The following is a 21,072-nucleotide window of genomic DNA, read 5'->3' on the forward strand; positions in this document are numbered from 1 at the left end:
TTTTTTCTACTTAATATATAAAATTTAGGAGCAGGCCAGTGAGGGTCGTTGTTCCATTCCAAGGGTCAAAACCAAAAACTTGCTTCTAGGCTCTATTCAAAACCACGACGAATTATGTAAATATTATTCTGATAAGTTTTTTTTTTTCTAATTTTTACTTCATTCAATTTGAATTTATTTTTTTCGAGCCAGAAAAATAAAACTTGCCAGATATTTTGAATAACTAAAAAAAATATTATTTTTTAAAAAAAAATTCAACCAAACATAGTAGTTACATTTATGACAAGTTCATCATAAACCTTTAGTGTGAGAGATTAATTGTTGTCTGGTAATTCTCGATATTAATTTAGTAACATCAAATTTAATCTTTCTCTTAGAAGAAATTTTGAGATAAGTAGACATCTCATCTCAAATAACAAAATTTACTTTTTTATTGACTGAGCCAACATGGTTCTAGGATAACCTACTGTATGTCTCTCTAGGCCTGGTTCTGAGGGTAGGCTGAGAGTGCGATCGCCAAGGGCCTAGACCTAAAAGGGGCCCAAAATAAAAATTATAATACTTACTTGTAATTTGCAGTTGCAAAAATAAAAAAATAAAGAAGACTTTTCAATTTTTCACACAATCACACTTTGCTTGCTAAAAACGTAATTACCTCTTCGACTTCTCTAAGCCTTTTAACAGTGTGTGTGCAATTCTGCATTTTATCATAAAACTCACCATTGTTGCAAGTAGTTCTTTCCTCGTCACTCTTCTTTCTTTTTTCTTTCTTTCTCCCTGTTCCTCAATTCTCATTCGACAAATGTTAAAAAAATCGTTTACCTAAAAAATTGATTTTGTTATTTACTATGTACAGATAATCCACATTTGTTCCAAGTACATCTTTGCTTTTCTTTTTAGTGGGAAAAGTAAGAGAGCTAAAAGAGCTATTCCGCAATTCAAACCCAGTTAGGCGTACTTTTTAGAGTTCTTGAAGGTGGATGATACATCGGGATTTGGACTTTTTAATGAATTACAAAATGTTCTAAAGTCTTTAGATCTTAATGTTAATGATGTAAGGGGTCAAGGTTATGATAATGGTTCCAATATGAAAGGGAAGCATCAGGGTGTGCAAAAGCGATTTCTTGAAATAAACCGGAGAGCATTATATATACCTTGTGCTTGTGATAGTCTAAATATTACTCTCAGTGACATGACACATTCTTGCACTAGAGCTATTTTATTTTTTAAAATTGTTCAACGCATATATTCATTATTTTTAGGTTCTACAAAAAGATAAAAAAATTTGCTTGACAATGTCCCTGAATTAACTGTGAAATGTTTATCTAACACTCGTTGGGAGAGTCGAATTAAAAGTGTTAAAGCTATTAGATTTCAAACTCCCCAGTTAAGATTGACTTTGTCAGAATTATATGAATCTTGTGAAGATGCAAAGTCCAAGAGTGAAGCGGAAAGTTTATATAATGCACTTGGGAGTTTTGAGTTTTTGCTTGGTATGGTTATTTGGCATGAAATTTTATTTACTATAAATATGGTGAGCAAGAAATTGCAATCTAAATCTATGTGCATTGACACCACTATAAAATAATTAGAAGGTATATTGTCATACTTTGAAAAATATAGAGATTAAGGCTATACTTCTAGTATGAATATTGCTAAAAGTATTGCACTTAGTATGGATGTAGAGCCTACATTTCCAACAAAGCGTCGTGTTATTAGGAAAAAACAATTTGATAAAAATAATCAAGAGGATGAAGAAATTCAATCGGCTGAAGAATTATTTAGAGTTGAATATTTTTTGGTTGTTGTGGACATGACAATTACTTATTTGAAAAACTGATTTGAGCAACTAAAAACTTTTGAAAGTATTTTTGAGTTTTTGTTTGATTCAAATAAGTTAAATTCATTGGATGAAAAGGAATTGAAAGAATGTTGTGCTATTTTTTACTATACTTTTTCTCATGGTGATTCATCAGTGTTGATTTAAATGATCTTTACTCAGAATTGAAAATGTTGCAATTTACTTTACCAAATGAATTAATGTCAGCTATTGAAATTTTTGAGTTTGTCAAATCTGCAGATTGTTATCCAAATGTTTCAATTACTTATAGAATTTTTTTGACAGTTCCAGTGACTGTGGCATCAACTGAAAGAAATTTTTTAAAGTTAAAGTTGATCAAAACCTACTTAAGGCTATCAATGTCACAAGAACGGTTAAATGGTCTTACAATTTTATCGATCGAGAAGAAATTTTTGAAAAATATTGATACAAATGTTATCATTAATGATTTTATATCTCAAAATACTAGTAGAACTCATTTTTTATAATTTTTTTTGTATTTTTGTAGTTGATGATGACATAAGAATTATTTGAATGATTTTTTTTTTTGTAATTTTATTAGAAAAAAATTCTATTTACTTAAAAAATATTATTTTAATAAAATTATGCTTTTATTTTGTTGTATTATATTATATAATTTTTTTTTTGAAAGGGCTCCAATTTAATATTTTACGGGCTCAAAAAAGTCAAAAACAGGCCGGTGTCTCTCAGTAATTCTAGAAGAAATCATGTTGTGTAAATCAAGAAAAAAAGGTGGCAGTTTAGTACTCATAAAAAAAAGAAAGATATATTATAAAGTTTTGTAATATAATATATCCTCGATTTTATAAGTAAAAAGACCCTCGATTTTATCAAAATTAACTTTGGTTGCATGCACGTGATAATTTTTTCCTTCCCTTCGTCTGAATTCTGAACCTCACTGCCAGCATCTTAGCAGCAATTTTGTTAGCTGTATAATGCTTGCAAGTATTTATGATGCAAGAACTCGAATATTCCCTGATTTTGATTTATTCAATATAGCAAAATGACTGTTTTAAATTTTTAGGGAAGCCATAAGTTTTTGCATGAGCTTTTTTGCTAATTGCTTTGCAAGCGAAAACTTGGAACAAAAGGGAAATTTTATGGAGATGATATTGCTAGCTGCTAATTTGCAATTAATTAGTAATTAGTGCTCATATGTGCTTCAAATTCTCATGTGTATCTCTACACAAAACACACACCTGAGCCACAAGCAATTTTTACGAAAACAATATCTATTTTGTGACTATATATACGATTGATGAATTTTGACATAAAAAAATTATGAATCGTACAACCACTATAGTGAGATTTAATAATTAAGATTTGCCTCTCTTACATAAAAAGACTTTTCCTATTAGATACATATCTTTATTTATCTATCTTCGTGTGTATATATTGATCTAACTTTCATGACATAGATGGCTATATCAAGTATCAACCAAAACAAATAGGAAAAACAATATCTTCAAGATGCTCCTAACATGTGGTCTCTTTTTGTTTTTGGGTAAATCCCCTAATAACATGTGGTCTGTGTCAGAAATTATGGCCTTTTTTTTAAAGAAAAATTAACGAAGAGATTGAGGATGATGATGATGGATTCCTTCTTACTTTGATTTCATTATAAGATATATGTATCTGCACTTTTATAGATATCTATTAGATAAAGATTAAGGCTGCTAAAGTAATTTGTCTATGCTTTTATGCTTCCAAACTTTACATCATCACCTCATTTATAAGCCCAAACACATGGTTTGAAGGGATAGACATGTCCGCTTTAGAGATTGAAGACCACAGACCCGTCCTTCACCTTAGTCTTAAGAGCAGATCATCAATTTTTTCTTATATTGTATTAACATAGCATCATAACTTTTATTACTTTGGTTAACTTTAATTCTTATAACCATGTTTAAACATCTAAACATACTATTTTTTTGAATTAAAAATGTATTTATTATATTAAAGATATAAAAATAAAATAAAATAATAATAAGATTTTGCTATTATTATTTGCTTAAACTCAATTCTAAAGATTAAAGTTAATATTTTTGTATCATTAATAAAATGTTAACAATAATCTTAATATTGATTTTACTTAATTAATCCAAAAATCATGCGAATTTAAGAAAAGATCTTCCATCAATTAATCATTTTGCAGCAAAGATTTGCAAAGTAATTCCTTGTTTTGTATTGGGTGCAATATAATTGGCCCCAACTTTATGGCTATGTCGCTGTTTATTAGAGAAATGTTACAGGGCAAAAGGTTACTATGTCGAATTTTATGGTAAATAAATCCAGATATGCATCTGATGCAACTATAAAAGGAAGGTGGCATGGTTGTAAGATGCTTTTCTTTAATTTTTGCTTTTGAGACTCCTAGTTTTCAGTGTCCCTTTTTACAAATTTATAATGATGATCATCTTTCTAATGCTTTTTTAGTTTTTCTTTGTTTTGTTTGCTGGTTTCTTTCTTTTTTTCTTTTTCTGGTATTTGGTTTAAGTTTTAAAAGATTATTTTGAAAATTAACTTACGTGTAATACTCACACTCCCTGAAATAATTTTGATAATTTTTTGGTAGAAAAAGTATTTTTGATATAATGCATTAAGTAAAACTAAAAGTAATTTTTTATTTTTTAGGTGCACTTTTGTTTCAAACATCTTTCATCCATTGAAATCGATTTTGTTAAAGTTACACAACAAAAACTCATGAAACACTATCGTAGAATTATGAAGTAAATAAAAACATACGATCCCCTCTCTTCTTTTTGAATTATTTGTTTAATTTGTTAAGGAGTGTAAAGGATTTTTCTAAACATTATAGATTCTGTATATCTTTTTTAATTATGAAGTAAACATTATATTTCTTTCCATCAGGTGATATAAACCTAGGTGGACATAGATTCCCTTTGTGTGTGAACTTAGCAGATGAAGAAACTTTTTGTTTGTTGCTTGTCATGTCGAATAGAAGATATACAGAAGAAAAGGGTTTGTTTTGATCATATAAGGAATAAAAGGATAATGATTTATATTCGCAGCTTAGGAATGGAATTTGAAAAAGATAAAGAGAGAGGGCAATTGTCAAAGCTATTACTATGTATAGATATTAATGTCTAATATTCTAAAATTGTTCTTTAAGCAACAATGAACTTACAAATTATGTACTTTTTAGTCAATATATCATTTAAGTACCTTTTTTTACCTTTCTTATACCTTTGTTTTTAATTTTGATAATAAACTTTTTATTGACTTGTGGGGATCAATTATAACTTCTCTTTAATTTATCGAAAAACATTGTACACCACTAATATATATTCATTTATGTTCAGCTATTAGTTTTATTTTTACTTTGATAAGGTTTGACATAAGTCTATTTTAAATAATTTTTTAGAGAAATTCTTATAAAAAAATTAGTATAAAAATACTAAATATTTTTTTTATCATAAATTAAAAACAACTTATGTTTTTTTGTTAGAGGTTCAGATATTTATTTTTTTAAATTAAAAAAATAAATTATTTATAACTTAAAAAAATATTTATTTTTATATTAATTTTTTCTAAAAATTTACTCAAAATCAGCCATGTCACTTGATTTAGTTCAGAAAACATTTAATTTCATTTTTTTTCATTTCATTTTCGGTTCACTTTCTGGTATATTTATATGGTATACTTAAGTCCCTCACTTTTTGAAAGACGAGACATTCATCCCCAACTCAGTGTTACATTCTCATATAACATGTCTTCCTTTAGCAATTTTCAAAATTTTAAGAAAGGGCTAAATAACAAATTTGTAAGAACTAATATTATAACATAAAAATAATAAATTTCAATCGTTAATTTATTTTTAATATATTTAATAGCTAAAACATTATAATACACTCATGCGTCTTAATTAATGTTAGACGTTACTATAAAAAAAATACAAAACTTGTGGCGGAAACAAATCTTAAAATAAAATATGGCAATAAACCATTTTTAATTTATGATTTGTTTGTTTCTTTTTTCTCAGAGTGATAACGTGTGATTTTTATAATTATTTTAAATAAAAAATAAAATGAATAAAAACATTAAGTAGAGCACACACGCACATCAAATATAAGATTGTATGTTCAAAAAATTCCAAGTCCTTCTATTCAGATGAACTCATGTTGTCACAATTGCTGGAATGAAAAAGATGAAGAGAATGAGCTATTTTGAAATAACCATGGTTTCAATGTTACTCATTGTGCTTTTTGTTAAGGAAGAAGCATTACTTCAAAAGTCACTTGGAATTTCATTCAGGAAAAATACTAATAATATATTTTAATATTGATTTTACTATTAATGAAATTTTATATTGATCTCACCAATATTGAATAGAATTGCATTATTTAGTTGCATTGATATAACATTTTACGTGATAATATAAAGATAAAATTTAAATATAATATTTTATATTCTTTTAGTGTTAACTATGCAATTAAAATTAGAGTTTGACTTTGATGACTAATGCTGGTTATGAATGCTAATTTTGTTTGTGCAAATTATTAACATAAAATTCTAATTTTAGACTTAATCTGGACAATTTTTTATAAAATAAATTATTTTTTTTATAAATTAATATTAATTATGTACATCAATTTCTTTAATACTTTTTCTTTATAAATGCTTGTTCAAAAATTTATTTAAATTTGGTCTTAATTAGAAAATATACCAAAAATATTATATTTGAAATTTGTCAAAATAATAAAGAGAAAATTAATAAGATTACTTTCTTTAATATATACTTAATAACATTAATAAAAAAAATTGTGATAAATTTTTATTTAAATTATATAATCTAATATATGAATAACATTATATATAATTATTTTTAATAAAAGATAATTAAGAATTGTTGAAAAAAATTACATAATTCATGACCATGTTGTTTTTAATCAATAATATTATATTATGTAAATAAATTTTATAATTTATATACATAAAAAAAAAAACGTAACTAGATGAGTGGTGCAAAACTCCACACAAAAATGACTCGGTTGGCACATGTTAAAGAATCGGTACTCTTCCTATTAAGGTAATGTGAAAGTTGTTTGGTGAAAAGTGATGAATAGCATACGACATTGTTGTCCAATGTACAGCTATGAGCTGCCTCGGAAGTTGACCATTTGCATGTCTTTGATCTCTCTCTGTCTCTGTCATCTTACTCTGCAAAATGCTTCCAAATTTAAATCAGAAAGCAACAAAGACAACTTTCATGCACTACACCTTCCCTTCTTCACTTCTTTTCTGTGTTGCTGTTTATTATTAATATATATTCCACTTTGATTCTCCGCAATCCACCGTTACTTAATATTCTCTCTCATTGTTCAAGAACATATCTTTCTGCAATTCTCTACTTTCTCTTCATTGCTTTCGAAGCCAAGAATCTCTCCCTGTGCCACTTCCTCTTAGATTCCTCTCCCTCTTTTTCAACCACTATTAACGATGTTTAATGACCCTTGTTTTTCATCTCTCTCTCTCTCTCTTTCATTTTCATTTTTCGTGTTTCCTTTTGCCTCCTCTACCTCTCACGTAACAAAAAATCTATACATAGCCCATGGCTCCTCCCTCACATATCAATCATCTTTCTCACCCTTGTATATACGGTATTTATATTTTCTCTACGTTCTTCTTCTCCTTCTGTAACAATAACACAAAAAAAAAAAAAAAAAAAAACTTGAGCTTCATGTACCTAACACTTGCCACCAGTACGTGGAAGAAAAAATAGATTTTGCAAAGTTCAGAATAACCCCATGAAGCTATTTTTATAAACTTTTTGTCCTTGTTTTTATTTATTTTGTTAATTTTACCAAATGGGTATGAATGGTTATACTCAAACTTTCTCATTTTACGTTGCATATATATGTTTACAGAAGATTATGTAAAGTGTGTTGTTATAAGTTATAACCTTGTTGGTACACCCAATTCGATTTGTAGTTATAGTCCTAACTGATTTAGTAATGGTTTGAAATTCTAATTTATACTTTGTTTTTTGTTGATTTACTTTTGGGGGGATGCAGGGGACTTTGTTTCTTCATACTCAGAGAGAAAGTCTGGTTTTATGAAATGGTTTGGGAAGATTTTCAAACTTGGGTCCAGTAGTAGAGGAAGGGGTGGTGGCCGTCATATACAGCAGCCTGTGGAGGAAAACATGGTTTGGCCAGCTTCAGCTAGATCATTGGTAAACACAAGCACTGATTTTCTGTTTTCTTTTTTTTCTCATTGACAACACTGTTTTATTCAAGCATATCTATTGTTGCATTGTTGCTCTTGTCATTAATATGGTCGTTATTGTTGGCCGAATCCAAGATGGTTTTAATTGTCATCAGTCATTACATAATCATAGGCATTAGAAATTTGACTTCCTCTGGCTTGTTTGGTTAATTAGATATCGGGCACGTTTGGTTTTGCCTCAAATCCACTCAAATGTGGATCCATTTTAACGCTACAATTTATAACTTACACATTGAAATATAAATTTAATGAGTTGATTGTGTAATGTCATCTTGTCTTAGTTGTGTATAGTAAATTAGAACATACAAGGATATTCTAATTGGAAAAAGATTTAATGATTTATTGAATAATATTCTTGATGTTATTAGGATGACCGAGCTAGATTTCGGAAGGAGGAAGAGGATTTGGACCATGCAATTGCACTTTCTTTGAGCGATGATTTAAAGAGACCAATAAGTACTAAATTTTCAAAAATAATGTGCTTGCTATCTAGCTATTGAGATGTTGGTAATCAAATATTAATCTTTGGTTTCCATTTGATCATCAAGGATATAGATGGAGAACAGGAACTGATGAAGATTATGCAAAGGCTCTTCAGGATCGCATGTTCTCATCTGCACATCCTCCATATACCCCTTTACCTTTTTATCCACGGGGATATGGGTAATGCTTTTTCTCTCCTAACATATATGTAGCCCATACATCAAGTGTTTCCAATTTGATCAAAATAGCATGATAGTTGATATTTGTTATTGGCTTCTGCTAGTCAAAATCACTTAAGAATCAATAGCATTATGTATATATGCATGACTATGTGTTGTAATATAAATTTGAACAAGATTTTCTAATAAGTTTTTATTTCTCAGTTGACTACCATACATCATGTAACTAATTTTGGCTTCAGTTATATGTTTCAATTAATCAATATATGATGGTCCTGCTCCATCATTGCTTATTTGCAACTTCTGTTGTGCAGTGTGGCATCTCATATCAAAATATGTGGAGGGTGCAACCAAGAAATACTTCATGGAAATTGTTTAGGAATTGGGCATAGTTATTTTCATCCAGACTGTTTTAGGTGTCACATTTGTCATTACCCAATTACTGAGCATGAGGTAATTTGATTCTCTTGAGATTCTTCTGAGGATGTTGATATAATCTATTTTACATTGTAAGTTTTAAAACTTATTTACACAAACACAGCATGCAGATGTCCTCATACATATATTATACTTCTCTTCAATTTTTCCCACAAATGCATGTTATTTACTCTTTGAAAAGCTATGCCTGCAAAAATATTGATTTCTGACACTTCTCTTTTATCTCTCTCTTACTTCCTTTCTTTTCTTTTGATCCAAGTTTTCTTTGTCAGGGAAGCATCCATATCACAAGTCTTGTTTTAAAGAATTGACCCACCCTAAATGTGAAGTTTGCCATCAATATGTAAGATTAGTCTACCACTATCTTTGCTTACTCACATTGTTCTGCTGTTGTTGCTTTTAGTTTTCTTCAATGTGAAAGGTCATTAAATTTCAATGAATTTCATATACCTTAATAGGGACCATTGCACTCGTTAGTTTATGAGATGACGGAACCAAATAGTATTATTAGTCTTCCTATGACATTTCAAATAATTTTTAGTTGTAGTCATCATTAATATAGTTATATCCTATTCATTTATTAATTGTTAGAAGATTGTGGACAATTTGTTTTATTTTATGTTTTGACATTATTATCATATTGCACAAGAGCTTTCCATTGATAATTTAGTTTATTTATCGTAATACTAGCCTAGTAAAAAAGATGATTAACAGTTGCTGAAAAGCAATATTAACGCTTATAGTATTTTATTTCACTTTCAGATACCTATAAATGCTGCTGGTTTGATTGAGTATAGATGCCACCCCTATTGGAACCAAAAGTACTGTCCATCTCATGAATATGATAATACAGTTCGCTGCTGTAGTTGTGAAAGATTAGAGGTACTAATTTAACTGTTAACACAGAATATTTAATTATTACTCTTTTCTTTGCTATATGTTTGTCCCTTTTCTGATATTTTTATGTTCTTTTAAATCATCTTGTTCTTCAAGTCCCGGGATGAAAGATACTTGAGATTGGAAGATGGAAGGATTTTGTGCTTTGAGTGCATGGAATCTGCTATAACAGACACTGGTGAATGCCAACCTCTTTATCATGCTATCAGAGATTATTATGAAGGAATGAATATGAGAATAGACCAACAAGTTCCCATGCTTCTTGTTGGCAGAGAAGCACTCAATGAAGCTATTGTTGGGGAGAAGAATGTAATGAACCATCCATTCTTTGTTTTTCAGTCAAAGAATTAATGATTTTATTAATTTCACCCTTAGAGCTGAGTTTTCAAAAGTAGTATTTTTTTATTGAAAAAAAAAATATTTATTACATTAGAGATACGATACAAAAGTGTAATAAATACCTTCTTTTTTTAAACAAATATTCACTATTTTTAGATGTTAAAAGCTATTTCTTAAGACTAAAAGTTATCAAAACCGTAGAATTAATTCAATTCCTTTTACTCTCTATTGGCTTTTACCAGGGTTTCCATCACATGCCAGAAACAAGAGGCTTATGCCTTTCAGAAGAGCAAACTGTCACAAGTGTATGATTCTTTATTCCTCATATTTTAACTCTTGTTTATCATAGTAGAATGTGGAAGCCTTGATGAACCAAGTTATAAATTATCTATCAGGTAATTAATTGACCTGATTTATGATCTTGTGTTGCTTCAGGTATATAGATGGCCAAGAATTGGAGGCCATCGATTAAATGGGATGAGAAGTCAACCTCACAAGCTGAATAGAAAATGCGAAGTGACAGCTATTCTTGTTCTCTATGGTCTTCCGAGGTAATTTACATTTACTTTATGCTCGTGATAATGTTGAAACTTTATAATAAATGTTGCCATGATAATAGAATCTCTCACGTTGAATTTTAACATGATTTTATCACCTAAAATTTTTATATTTGTCTCTCCTTTCATAAATATTTGTATGCAGGTTACTCACAGGTGCTATCCTTGCCCACGAGTTGATGCATGCTTGGTTACGCCTTAAAGGTTAGATATTATGATCCTATATTCGTGTTCATTGTTCAACTACTCATTGTACTAGGGGTGGTGCATTTTTTCAAAATGCTCACTTATTCAATAAACCTTTTTGAATAATTATTTATATTATAAATTTAACAATAAAATTATTAAATTAAACTAAACATAATTTATTTTGATAAATTATACTAAAAAAATTCGTTGAAATAAACAGGTTATCGCAACCTTAATCCTGAAGTAGAGGAAGGTATTTGTCAGGTTCTTTCTTACATGTGGCTTGAGGCAGAGGTAATGTCAGGTTCTAGAACCATGCCGTCAACATCATCATCATCGTCAGCTTCTTCATCTTCCTCCTCCTCGTACTCATCAAAGAAGGGTGCAAAATCTCAAGTTGAAAATAAATTGGGTGAATTTTTCATGAACCAAATAGCCAATGATTCTTCCCCTGCTTATGGTGGTGGCTTTAGAGCAGCCAATGAAGCTGTTAATAAGTATGGTCTACATTCTACTTTGGAGCATATTCGTTGGACTGGTAATTTCCCACTGTAACAAGAACATGCTCTTTATTTCATGTCCCTAGGGGGAAAGTGATGTTCCTATTAAGGATGTTCGTGTCCAAATTCAATAATATTATGCATACCTTGTTTTATTTTAAGACTTTCTATTCCTTGTGTTGCTTTTCCACAATAATAATGTTATTAGCAGCGATTTTTTTTTTCTTTCTAAATCACATGTATTTTTAATCAAAAGAAAATCCTATTCAAATCGAATAAAACTTTTCATTTTAAATTTTAATATCATTTAAATTTTTTGTTTATCTATTTAATATTTATAAAAAAAGATAAATATAAATTTAAATGACTTACATGAGAAAATACATTCCTTGATACTAACACACTATTCATTATTATAACTTTTGAATGCTTTTTAAATAATGAAATAAAAGGTTCTAGCGAATAGTTTTTATATATTTTATTTTTCAAATAAAGAAGTATGAAAAATATTTAACAAATAATGGATAGATTGATCATAACAATACGATAACATATTATTAAATAATACTTTATTTTTACATTGTAGATTACAAGAAATTATTCAATGTTTTGAGACTGCTATGTATTTATAATCATGCAATAATTTTTTTAATTAATAAAAGTATACTAAAATTTTATCACATATGATATGATGGTTGACCAAAATCACAGATTTGTGGTGATTCTGAATTACTTAATAATTTATTCTAAACTATCCAAATATACAAAAATTAAAACATTAATCCACTAGCAATCGATTCATGTCACAAAGAAGGAACTGAATTTAAAGGCTTTCGACAGCAACTTAGGCTCACAATAACTATAACTGAAATTGAGTTAGCATAATTATAATTTAAGGACATATACCTAGAATAACCGAATTTAATACTCACTAGGAATTTTAATCATAATTTTTTTTTCTTTCCTACCTCAGTACATCCACAGATCACAGAATAGGTTCTAATCCAATATCCAAACCAAAGCAATTATACTTTTTATTCTCTAATTTCTACTTTTAATTTAAGGTTAGTTTTTTTTTTTTGTCTCAATGTAGTTCTGCAACTTATTTTTTAGGTTTAACGTTTTCCTTTTGTTAAACCTATTTCCCAAATTAACAGAGGCTTCTGTTGTAAGATATAATTTTGACCCAAATTCAAACATAATCATCTTATTTATAACTCTTACCATACCGTAAGGTTTTTAAAACCAATGCGGAGTTTGACCCAGAAAGTTTCCTTTATATTGATCAGGGAAGAAAAAAAGGACCCTATTTCTTTCTCCTTTTTCTTTTTTCCTGAGGAAAAAAAATTTCATAGAATGTACACTCATAAGAAAATCAGGTCTTCCACGACCTGTATTTTTCACCATTTAATCCTTATTTTTGCTTAAAGCAAAACTCGTGCATCTGCACGGCTACATTTGTTAGTATTAATATAAAAAATAAAAATTGTCTATGCTCCACTATGATATTGCATAGTAAAGCATACTCAGCATAATCTGCCACAGTGTAAACTTAGCAATCCAACTTTCATAAATATAAGAGGAGCAATATATTAAATATTTGGGGGTTTCACTTCTCCGATTTACCCAAAAAAGGATATTAAAATATTCGATCCCATGAAAAGTATAGCAAGCTACACCTTAGTGGCTCTGATCATGCCATAGTCTCCCCCCCATCATTATTACAACCATCAATTTCAATAGCTTTCCTCTGTAGGGTCTTATAAGTGTACCTCTTTGCCAAGAACAAAAAGACACAAAAATTCAAACCATTTATGATACCCAACATCCAATAAAACCTATCCAAACGACTTGAATTTATATCCTTTCCGATCCAACTTTTGCTAGTCTTCACTGTTATATGGTCCACAATGATGATTAGAAAGTTGCTTAAGAAGTGTCCCATTCCAATCACACTAGCATATAAAGCCATTCCTAAGCTTCTCATTGAGTCAGGAACTTGGTCATAGAAATATTCTTGCAAACCAATTAAAGAAAATGAATCTCCAATGCCAAGGATCAAGTATTGGGGTATTAACCAAAACACACTCATAGTCCGTTGTCCAATTTCCCCTTTAGCAATTCTTAGTCTCTTTGTTTCTACTAAGGCAGCAACAACCATGACCATGACTGATAATGCCAAGCCAATGCCAATCCTCCTTAGGATGTTGATGCCTCTTTCATTACCTGTGACTTTTCTCAGATTTGGAACAATAATCCTGTCATATATAGGGACAGATATTAAGGTACCAAAAGCTGAAACAGACACCATTGAAGCTGGAGGGATTTCGAAGTTGTTGCTTATCTTTAAGCTCATGGTAGCTGCTTGTTTGACAAATAGTGTTGACCCTTGTGATGCACATACTCCAACCATTAATGAAGTTAGCCATATTGGAACAACACTCACAATAAGCTTTGTCTCCTCCACTCTTGTCACTGTTGCTAGTCTCCATGCATTGTCTTTTTGCTCAACATGTTTCTCTTCAACTATTGCTGCCTTGTCAAGAAACCTATTCAATTATTAAATAAACAAGTCTTTATTTCCATGGATATTAGTAGGTAGGTTCAAGTTAGTATTTCACGGTAAGTAAACTAACAATCATTTAGGATTCTAACAATTAAAGTTGAGTAATATACTAGATTAGTCCCCGAGTGTCAATTTAGTCTCTAAAATTACTATCGCATTGTAATTTTAAGGATTGAAATAACTTTCATTTGATAATTTTAGAGACTAAAATTCTTTTTGTTATTTCAAAAATTAAATTATCTGATTTTTATAATTTTAGGAACTAATTTGATGTTTTACTCAACAAAAAATGTTAGTCTAAATATAAGAAGAGGCATGTTTGATACCTAAGCCTGCTAGTATGGCTGAGAAGCCTTCCTTGCGACTTGTCTGAGTTTGGAACTTCGAACAATAGAGTAGGATTTGAAGGATATTGCAAATTCCTTTTCCTTATGGCTGCAATTAGGACCTGTAAAATTAGGGTGAAGGGGTTTCCTTCTGGTTTCCTATACCTATAAAAAGGCTTCCCCAAATAGAAAGCTATGATAGTGAGAGCCATAAAAACAGTGAGAATGAGACAAGCAACTCCCCAACTGACAAAGTCTTGAACATAAACAACCATTGTTGAACCAATCAACATTGAAAAGCACAGTGCAAAGCTCCACCAATTGAAGAAAGACATCTTCTTCTTTCGTTCTTGTAAGTGATCATCATCAAATTGATCAGCTCCAAAGCTTTCCAAGCATGGTCTATATCCTCCAGCACCTAAAGAAATAGAGTAAAGGGCAAGGAAGAATACCACTTCATGAACCTTCCTTGGCCTATGACATATCTTACTATTGCATGGCTTTAGATTTGGGATGAACTGAGTCATGGTCAAAAGGCTTAATCCCTGAAGACAACAATATATATGTGGGCTTGCATTTAATGTATAAACAAAGGAATTGAAATTCTTACCAACCTGATTATGTCAAATTAATCAAGACATGATATAAAGTGTAAGAGCACTTGTTACTAAGTTGTTACTACATATGTATTACACTGATAAGAAAATAAAAATTGAATTTACCATGATGTATACGAGGGAAGAAAACAGGACCATAGCAAATCGACCGGTGTAGGCATCAGCAACAAATCCTCCAATTAGAGGCATTAGAGTTGTTGTTCCTGCCCAATAATTTACATTCTTGGCTGCTGTTTTGAGGTCTTCATGGATCACTTTAGTCAGGTACGTGATAAGATTACTAGCTATTCCAAAGTGGCTTACCCTTTCACTAAATTCAATTGCTGCTCCAAATTGAAATAAAATCAGTAAGTCATGCTCTTATTAAAAACATTTATTGCATAATTTTTATGATTGCTACTCAGCAGTATCAATAATTAAGAAGAGAATTTAGCTAAAAAGATTTGATTTTCTCTTGTTTTGATATGCACCATTACTTTGAAGAAGTTCATTTGGCCTATTACTAAACACACATTGTTGGTGAGGCATGTGGGTAGCCACTAGCCAATAATAAACTAACTCTTCTAAAAATTGTTGCTTGTTAAATTGACATGGTTAAACACATTAATAGTTTTTTAATGAGAAAGAAGGCTAAAAATGAACTACGAACCGTATGATAAAACAAGATGACTTTTTTTTAACCGTAGTAGCAAACTGGAAAAAAAGTGATGATATTTATAATACTAAAGGAAACAAGTTTCTTACAAAGGATAAAAAGAGAAGCTTTCCATACACCAGTGAAAGCACGCAGAGGAATTCTGCCTTTATAATCCACAGATGCATCATGCACCCATTTTTCTTCTTCACTTTCTTCACTTCTGCCTCGCTTTCTCTTCTCCATATCTTGCTCCATCTTTACAAATTCAAACAGGTTAAAAGGGTCCTAACTTTTTGAAGGTATGTTACATAGACAAAGGAAAAGGGTCGGAAAAATCTGTAGTTGGTGGTCTCTCATTAGTGACATTTGAAATGTATATATAGTAATGAAAATTGTTACTTCAATTGGTTCTTCATTATTAACTTGTTGGAATTGAACCTGCCAGTGCAAGATAATGTGTACATTTTGTTAATCAAATTTCCCTGAGATATAGACTCAGTGAGTGCTAGCAATCCATTTATTCAAATGACTGGAAAAAGTTCCCATTTTGTTTCCAGAAACTACTCAATTCATACTCTTATTTACCCCATCACCGTTTAATGTTCTCCTGTCAACAATTCATACATAAATTATAACTTCAGAAAAAGAAAATTTGCTCCTGTATAAGTGAAGGATGCATTTTACAAGATATAATATATAGTTATAACTAGCAAATATTTTATACATCGCATGGGCTTTTTTTTTTCTAATTTAAGTAAAAAAAATTAAAATTATAAGAAATGAATAATTAATTTTAATGCATAAATAATAATTTATGTAAGTGAGATTCAAGGTAAAAGAGTAAAATTTAAAAATAATATTAATAATTATTTGATAATATAAATATATGATATTTGGGATGAAAATGAAATTTTAATATAAAAAATTTACAAAATTTAAGGCTGAGATATGACGAATATTTTTCATGAAAATGAAACTTTTTAAAATAATTAATAATTTGACAATTAAAAATATAAAAAGTAATATTAAATTTTTATGAAAAGGCACATCACTAAGAAGGGAAAAAAAGCGAAATCAATATTCAAGAATAAAGACTCAAATAACTAAATATATATTAACAAATTCATAATTATTGTACATATATTTTCTTATATTCTCAATATTATTTTTTAATTATTAATTTATATTTATACATTTTAATCTCTAAATTAAAATGTCCTGTACCTATTTAAAAGAGTCAAATAAGAAAAAGGGCCATATGATCTTGTAAACTAATATTAATAGAATGATCGTACGTTATATATTTATTTTCCCAGTATTTAATAATTTTTTATTGAATAATTTAATTCTAAAATAAATTTTTAATAGAATTTTAGATGAATTTAAAAGTATTTGATACTTCATTTATGTATAATAAAATAAATAATTTTTTAAAATACATAAAAATAGAGATAATTTAGTTATATTTTTATAGTTATTTAATTTTAACAAATTTAATATAAATATATAGATATAATTTGGTGATTAATAATTCTTATATCATCAATTGAATTTTACGTAATCTTTTTTAACATCATTCTATTAAGGGGAGAAATCAAATTGATGATATAAGAATTATTATAATTTAGATTGATACAATTTGATTTCTCTCGATGTTATAAAAGATTAGGTGCAAAATTTAAAGTACTTTTAATATTATTTTTAATTAAAATAAAAAATTACTTTGATGATTTAATAATAAAAAATATTAAAAGTTGATAATGACTTTTGTTGGATGCATTAGGGTACGTATATAGAGAATAAGAATTTTAAGACGTCCCTTTTTATGTGACAGATTATTTAGAAAGGAAGGGTGAGGAGAAGAGAATAAAGATAGTGTCTCAAAGTTATAAGAAGCATAAGTTCTTTTGCTTACTATTTTATAGCATTTTCATGGTCAAAGACATTTCAAAGTTGCTCCATTATTATTTGTAGGGTCACAAAGAGTAACACTAAACTGCACATATAATAACTACATTCAATCAATTCCCTCAATTGAAAAATTAAAGTTTGAATATATATTTAGTCTTTATGTTTTAAATCTTTTAAAAAACAATTTCTTTTTTAATTCCTACATTTAATAAAAATAATTTGATTTAGCTCCTCATTTCAAGAACTAAAAGAACATATTTTTTGTAATTTATGAAAATTAGAATTATATAAATTTTTTAATTTTTAAGAATTTAAAGCAAATAAAATATCATATTTAAAAAAAATATTTTTAAAATAAATAAATTAAGCGCTTATTACAAACTTTTATAAATTATTCATCCAAACAGGTCTTTAGTCTTGCTTTTATGTTTGAATAAGGACTTATTATCTCAGATGGCATATCATTTAAAATATAGTAGCATATGAAATGAAGCCAACACCTTCTTAATGCTCTTAGTTGAGTCAATCCTAATAAAAAAAATTATTTTTTTCTTAAGAGTACGGAGTTCATTTAACATTTTTTTAACGTGTTAATTGAATGATTTTTTATATATAAAACACTTTATATTTTATTATTATTTTCATTTTTTCTCAAATATAATTACTTAAATTTAGTCAATCCTACAATTTATCTTGTTAATTCAAAACTTTCTACATTTAAAATTTTGCAATTAATGTATATGATTTTTAACACCATACCAAATTACAAGTTGATCACAATTTATTTTCATAATTTACTTATTGTTTTTAAATGTCTTATCACTTTATTTTTTTTATATCGTAAAATCTCAAATATTCATTCGTATATGACAATTAACATATATCGAATTATATATTTTTAGTTGTTTAAAAGTTATGATATAAAGATACACACATTTACAATTACTGCATGAAAATTTTGTTAATATATAAAGTTTATTGAATTCATGGCCCCTCTTTCTCACTTATATTATCTGTATTTATTCATATAGGCTAACCTAACTCATCCTCTCTTACAATGCTAATTACAATACATATTCACGATTTTAAACGTATATCTACAACATTTTGGCACATAATCAGCACTATGATTGATAGTTGTGTACAAAATATAGCACCTAAGAAACATGACATCTCATGCTTATTTAGAGAAAAAAATGTTAATTTTTTAAAATAATTATAAAAATATTACTATTTTTCATTTTTAAGATTTTATAGGAAATGATAAAAATACCATTTTAAAAATTGGAAACAAAGTAAACTAAGATGATTGTTTAAATTACATCTGAGAACTAAAAACATATTTATTAAAACTAAACAGATGTCTTTCACATGAATACAACATGCTAAAATATCAAAATAAAAATCCAACTTCCAAAAGATGTGTAATTCAGATTTATTAAAACAAAAATATTTAGCAAAATTTATTCTTAATTTGTGTATGTAAGAACATAAATTTAAAAGATATTATAAAAGGGAATGGGTACTTTTGAATGCACAAGTATAATTGTCTGTTATATATATAGAAATACCTGATCGAAGCTCTTAAATTAAAGCTTTATAATTTTTCTTCAACTGTATGACGACTTTGCTGTATCTACACAAATTAACTTTTCCAATCAACTATTTGATCAATGAAGCCAACAATAAAACAAAGCAACCTGCAGATTTGTTTTTTCAGAAAAATATGTGGTGTTGAATGAACCAAGAGGAAAAGAAGAAAAATGTTTTGTCATGTGTTTTTCTATGTGCTGTCATGCTTGCTTATATAGAGAGATACGCGTTGCTTTCAAAAGCGAACCATTAAGCACACTTACAGAATTTAGTTTTATTCTTTTCTGTCTAATCTACTTTGTTCACTTCAAAATATTATATCACAATTAAAAAATAGTTTATTAATATTTTGACTTTATTAATTACAAGAGATTCCTCTCTCTCTCTCTCTCAATGGATGCACCTTATATTCTTCCTCCCAATTGAAAGAGGTTCTTTCATAAATTCGGACATTTCACATTCAATCCATCACTATCATTATGTCACAACAAAAGAAAAAATTCACCAGCTATACAAAACAATTTTTTTGAAAAGAAAATTTTCTTTTTTGTTTCTCAAAGAGATTGAATCCTATACAATATTTTTATTTCTCTCATCATATTTAATGTTTTCATGTAAATAATTCTAAAATTTAACTCCTTTAAAGCCACAATTCATTCTAATTACACTAGTCAAAAGAATTGGAAACGCTCCAACTGCAGATCGTGATAAGGACTTTCACAGGATATATAGACATCAACCATATAATAATCCATAGGATAAGGACTTCTTTACTTCATGTTTATCGGTTTTGATCTACATTTTTGTTCTTCTGTATGAGTATAATGTCTTTTAGGCAATATATTCCATAACGTTCTTTTCTTTTCTTTTTTTGTCAACGTTCCATATTTTTCAATAGCACTACTAGAAGTTCCAAAAGATATTTAAGAAGCCCAAAAGCACTGGCCATTTTCTTCTAAGCCCAAACTAGTAAATATCAGATGGCTGAACATGCTTTCATTTATTGTAGATAAATATATTCAAAGCAGCTATAAATGAAGTTATTTATACTCTGAAGGCAGCTCTTTTAAATCTGCAAAATACTTCACTGATTTGGATACCAAGAAGGCTAACGTGACAATCTTCAGAAAATAATTTTCTTGGGCTACAAGAAAACAATATTTATTGAAAAAAAAATTGGCTACCTTACAAAATCTATCTATATTACATATACAAATAGTAATTAGTATTATTGCATATAACGAGTCAAAATATAGGGACATTAATCTTGTTCCACCACGGTTTAATTGTTTTCGAGGAGATTTGTTCCACGTAGGTGGGATGTGGTGACAGATTGTCTAGGCTACTGTACTAGGAATTGATATGTAGGGACATCTGGTCCAATCATCCACACTTCATCACAGGTGTTTGATTTTTTATGCAGCAAATGTACCAACAGAAGAAATGCCCCCTTTTCTAATTGCAGATTTTTTTCTCCCCATGATTGAAAGTTTTTAAGAGAATATATTCGCTAAATAATATGAAGAAAAGAAAAAATTCATCTACAATCATCTATGATTCTATGCTATTATTTAATCAGACACGATTTAAGAGCATATATCCTCTGACCAATATGACAAAGAAAAGTCTATATTTATTTGTTATTGTTGCTATTATTTAATTAGTCATACTTTGGATAATATGCGACAATGTAAATTTAGCAATCCAAATACAAGTAAATATAACAAAAT

The 21,072-nt window shown here is 28.7% G+C and overlaps 2 protein-coding genes across 3 annotated transcripts; one reads left to right on the forward strand and one right to left on the reverse strand.

Annotated features, from left to right (window-relative positions):
• Nucleotides 1-7,366: 7,366 nt before the first annotated feature.
• LOC113849666 (protein DA1-related 2-like) lies at nt 7,367-11,762 on the forward strand. The gene is made up of 12 exons (XM_027479730.1): nt 7,367-7,482; nt 7,897-8,057; nt 8,479-8,566; nt 8,659-8,773; nt 9,087-9,225; nt 9,470-9,553; nt 9,973-10,092; nt 10,204-10,416; nt 10,689-10,751; nt 10,882-10,997; nt 11,149-11,207; nt 11,413-11,762. The coding sequence occupies exons 1-12, from the start codon at nt 7,434-7,436 to the stop codon at nt 11,745-11,747; spliced, it is 1,542 nt and encodes a 513-aa protein (XP_027335531.1). The 5' UTR covers nt 7,367-7,433; the 3' UTR covers nt 11,748-11,762.
• Nucleotides 11,763-12,385: 623 nt separating this feature from the next.
• On the reverse strand, nt 12,386-19,526 carry LOC113849821 (protein NRT1/ PTR FAMILY 5.6-like). Of its 2 annotated transcripts, none has more exons than XM_027480008.1 (5): nt 19,321-19,526; nt 15,946-16,093; nt 15,307-15,524; nt 14,585-15,129; nt 12,386-14,241 (listed from the first exon to the last, which is right to left on the reverse strand). In XM_027480008.1, the coding sequence occupies exons 2-5, from the start codon at nt 16,091-16,093 to the stop codon at nt 13,386-13,388; spliced, it is 1,767 nt and encodes a 588-aa protein (XP_027335809.1). In that variant the 5' UTR covers nt 19,321-19,526; the 3' UTR covers nt 12,386-13,385. The 2 variants fall into 2 exon arrangements, with proteins under 2 accessions (XP_027335809.1, XP_027335810.1); XM_027480009.1 differs by having other exon boundaries at nt 13,268-14,241; nt 15,946-16,276.
• Between the last annotated feature and the right edge of the window lie 1,546 nt (nt 19,527-21,072).

Source organism: Abrus precatorius, unplaced genomic scaffold (genome assembly GCF_003935025.1).
Source record: "Abrus precatorius isolate BTA unplaced genomic scaffold, Abrus_2018 Scaffold9, whole genome shotgun sequence".
NCBI classification, from domain to species: domain Eukaryota; kingdom Viridiplantae; phylum Streptophyta; class Magnoliopsida; order Fabales; family Fabaceae; genus Abrus; species Abrus precatorius.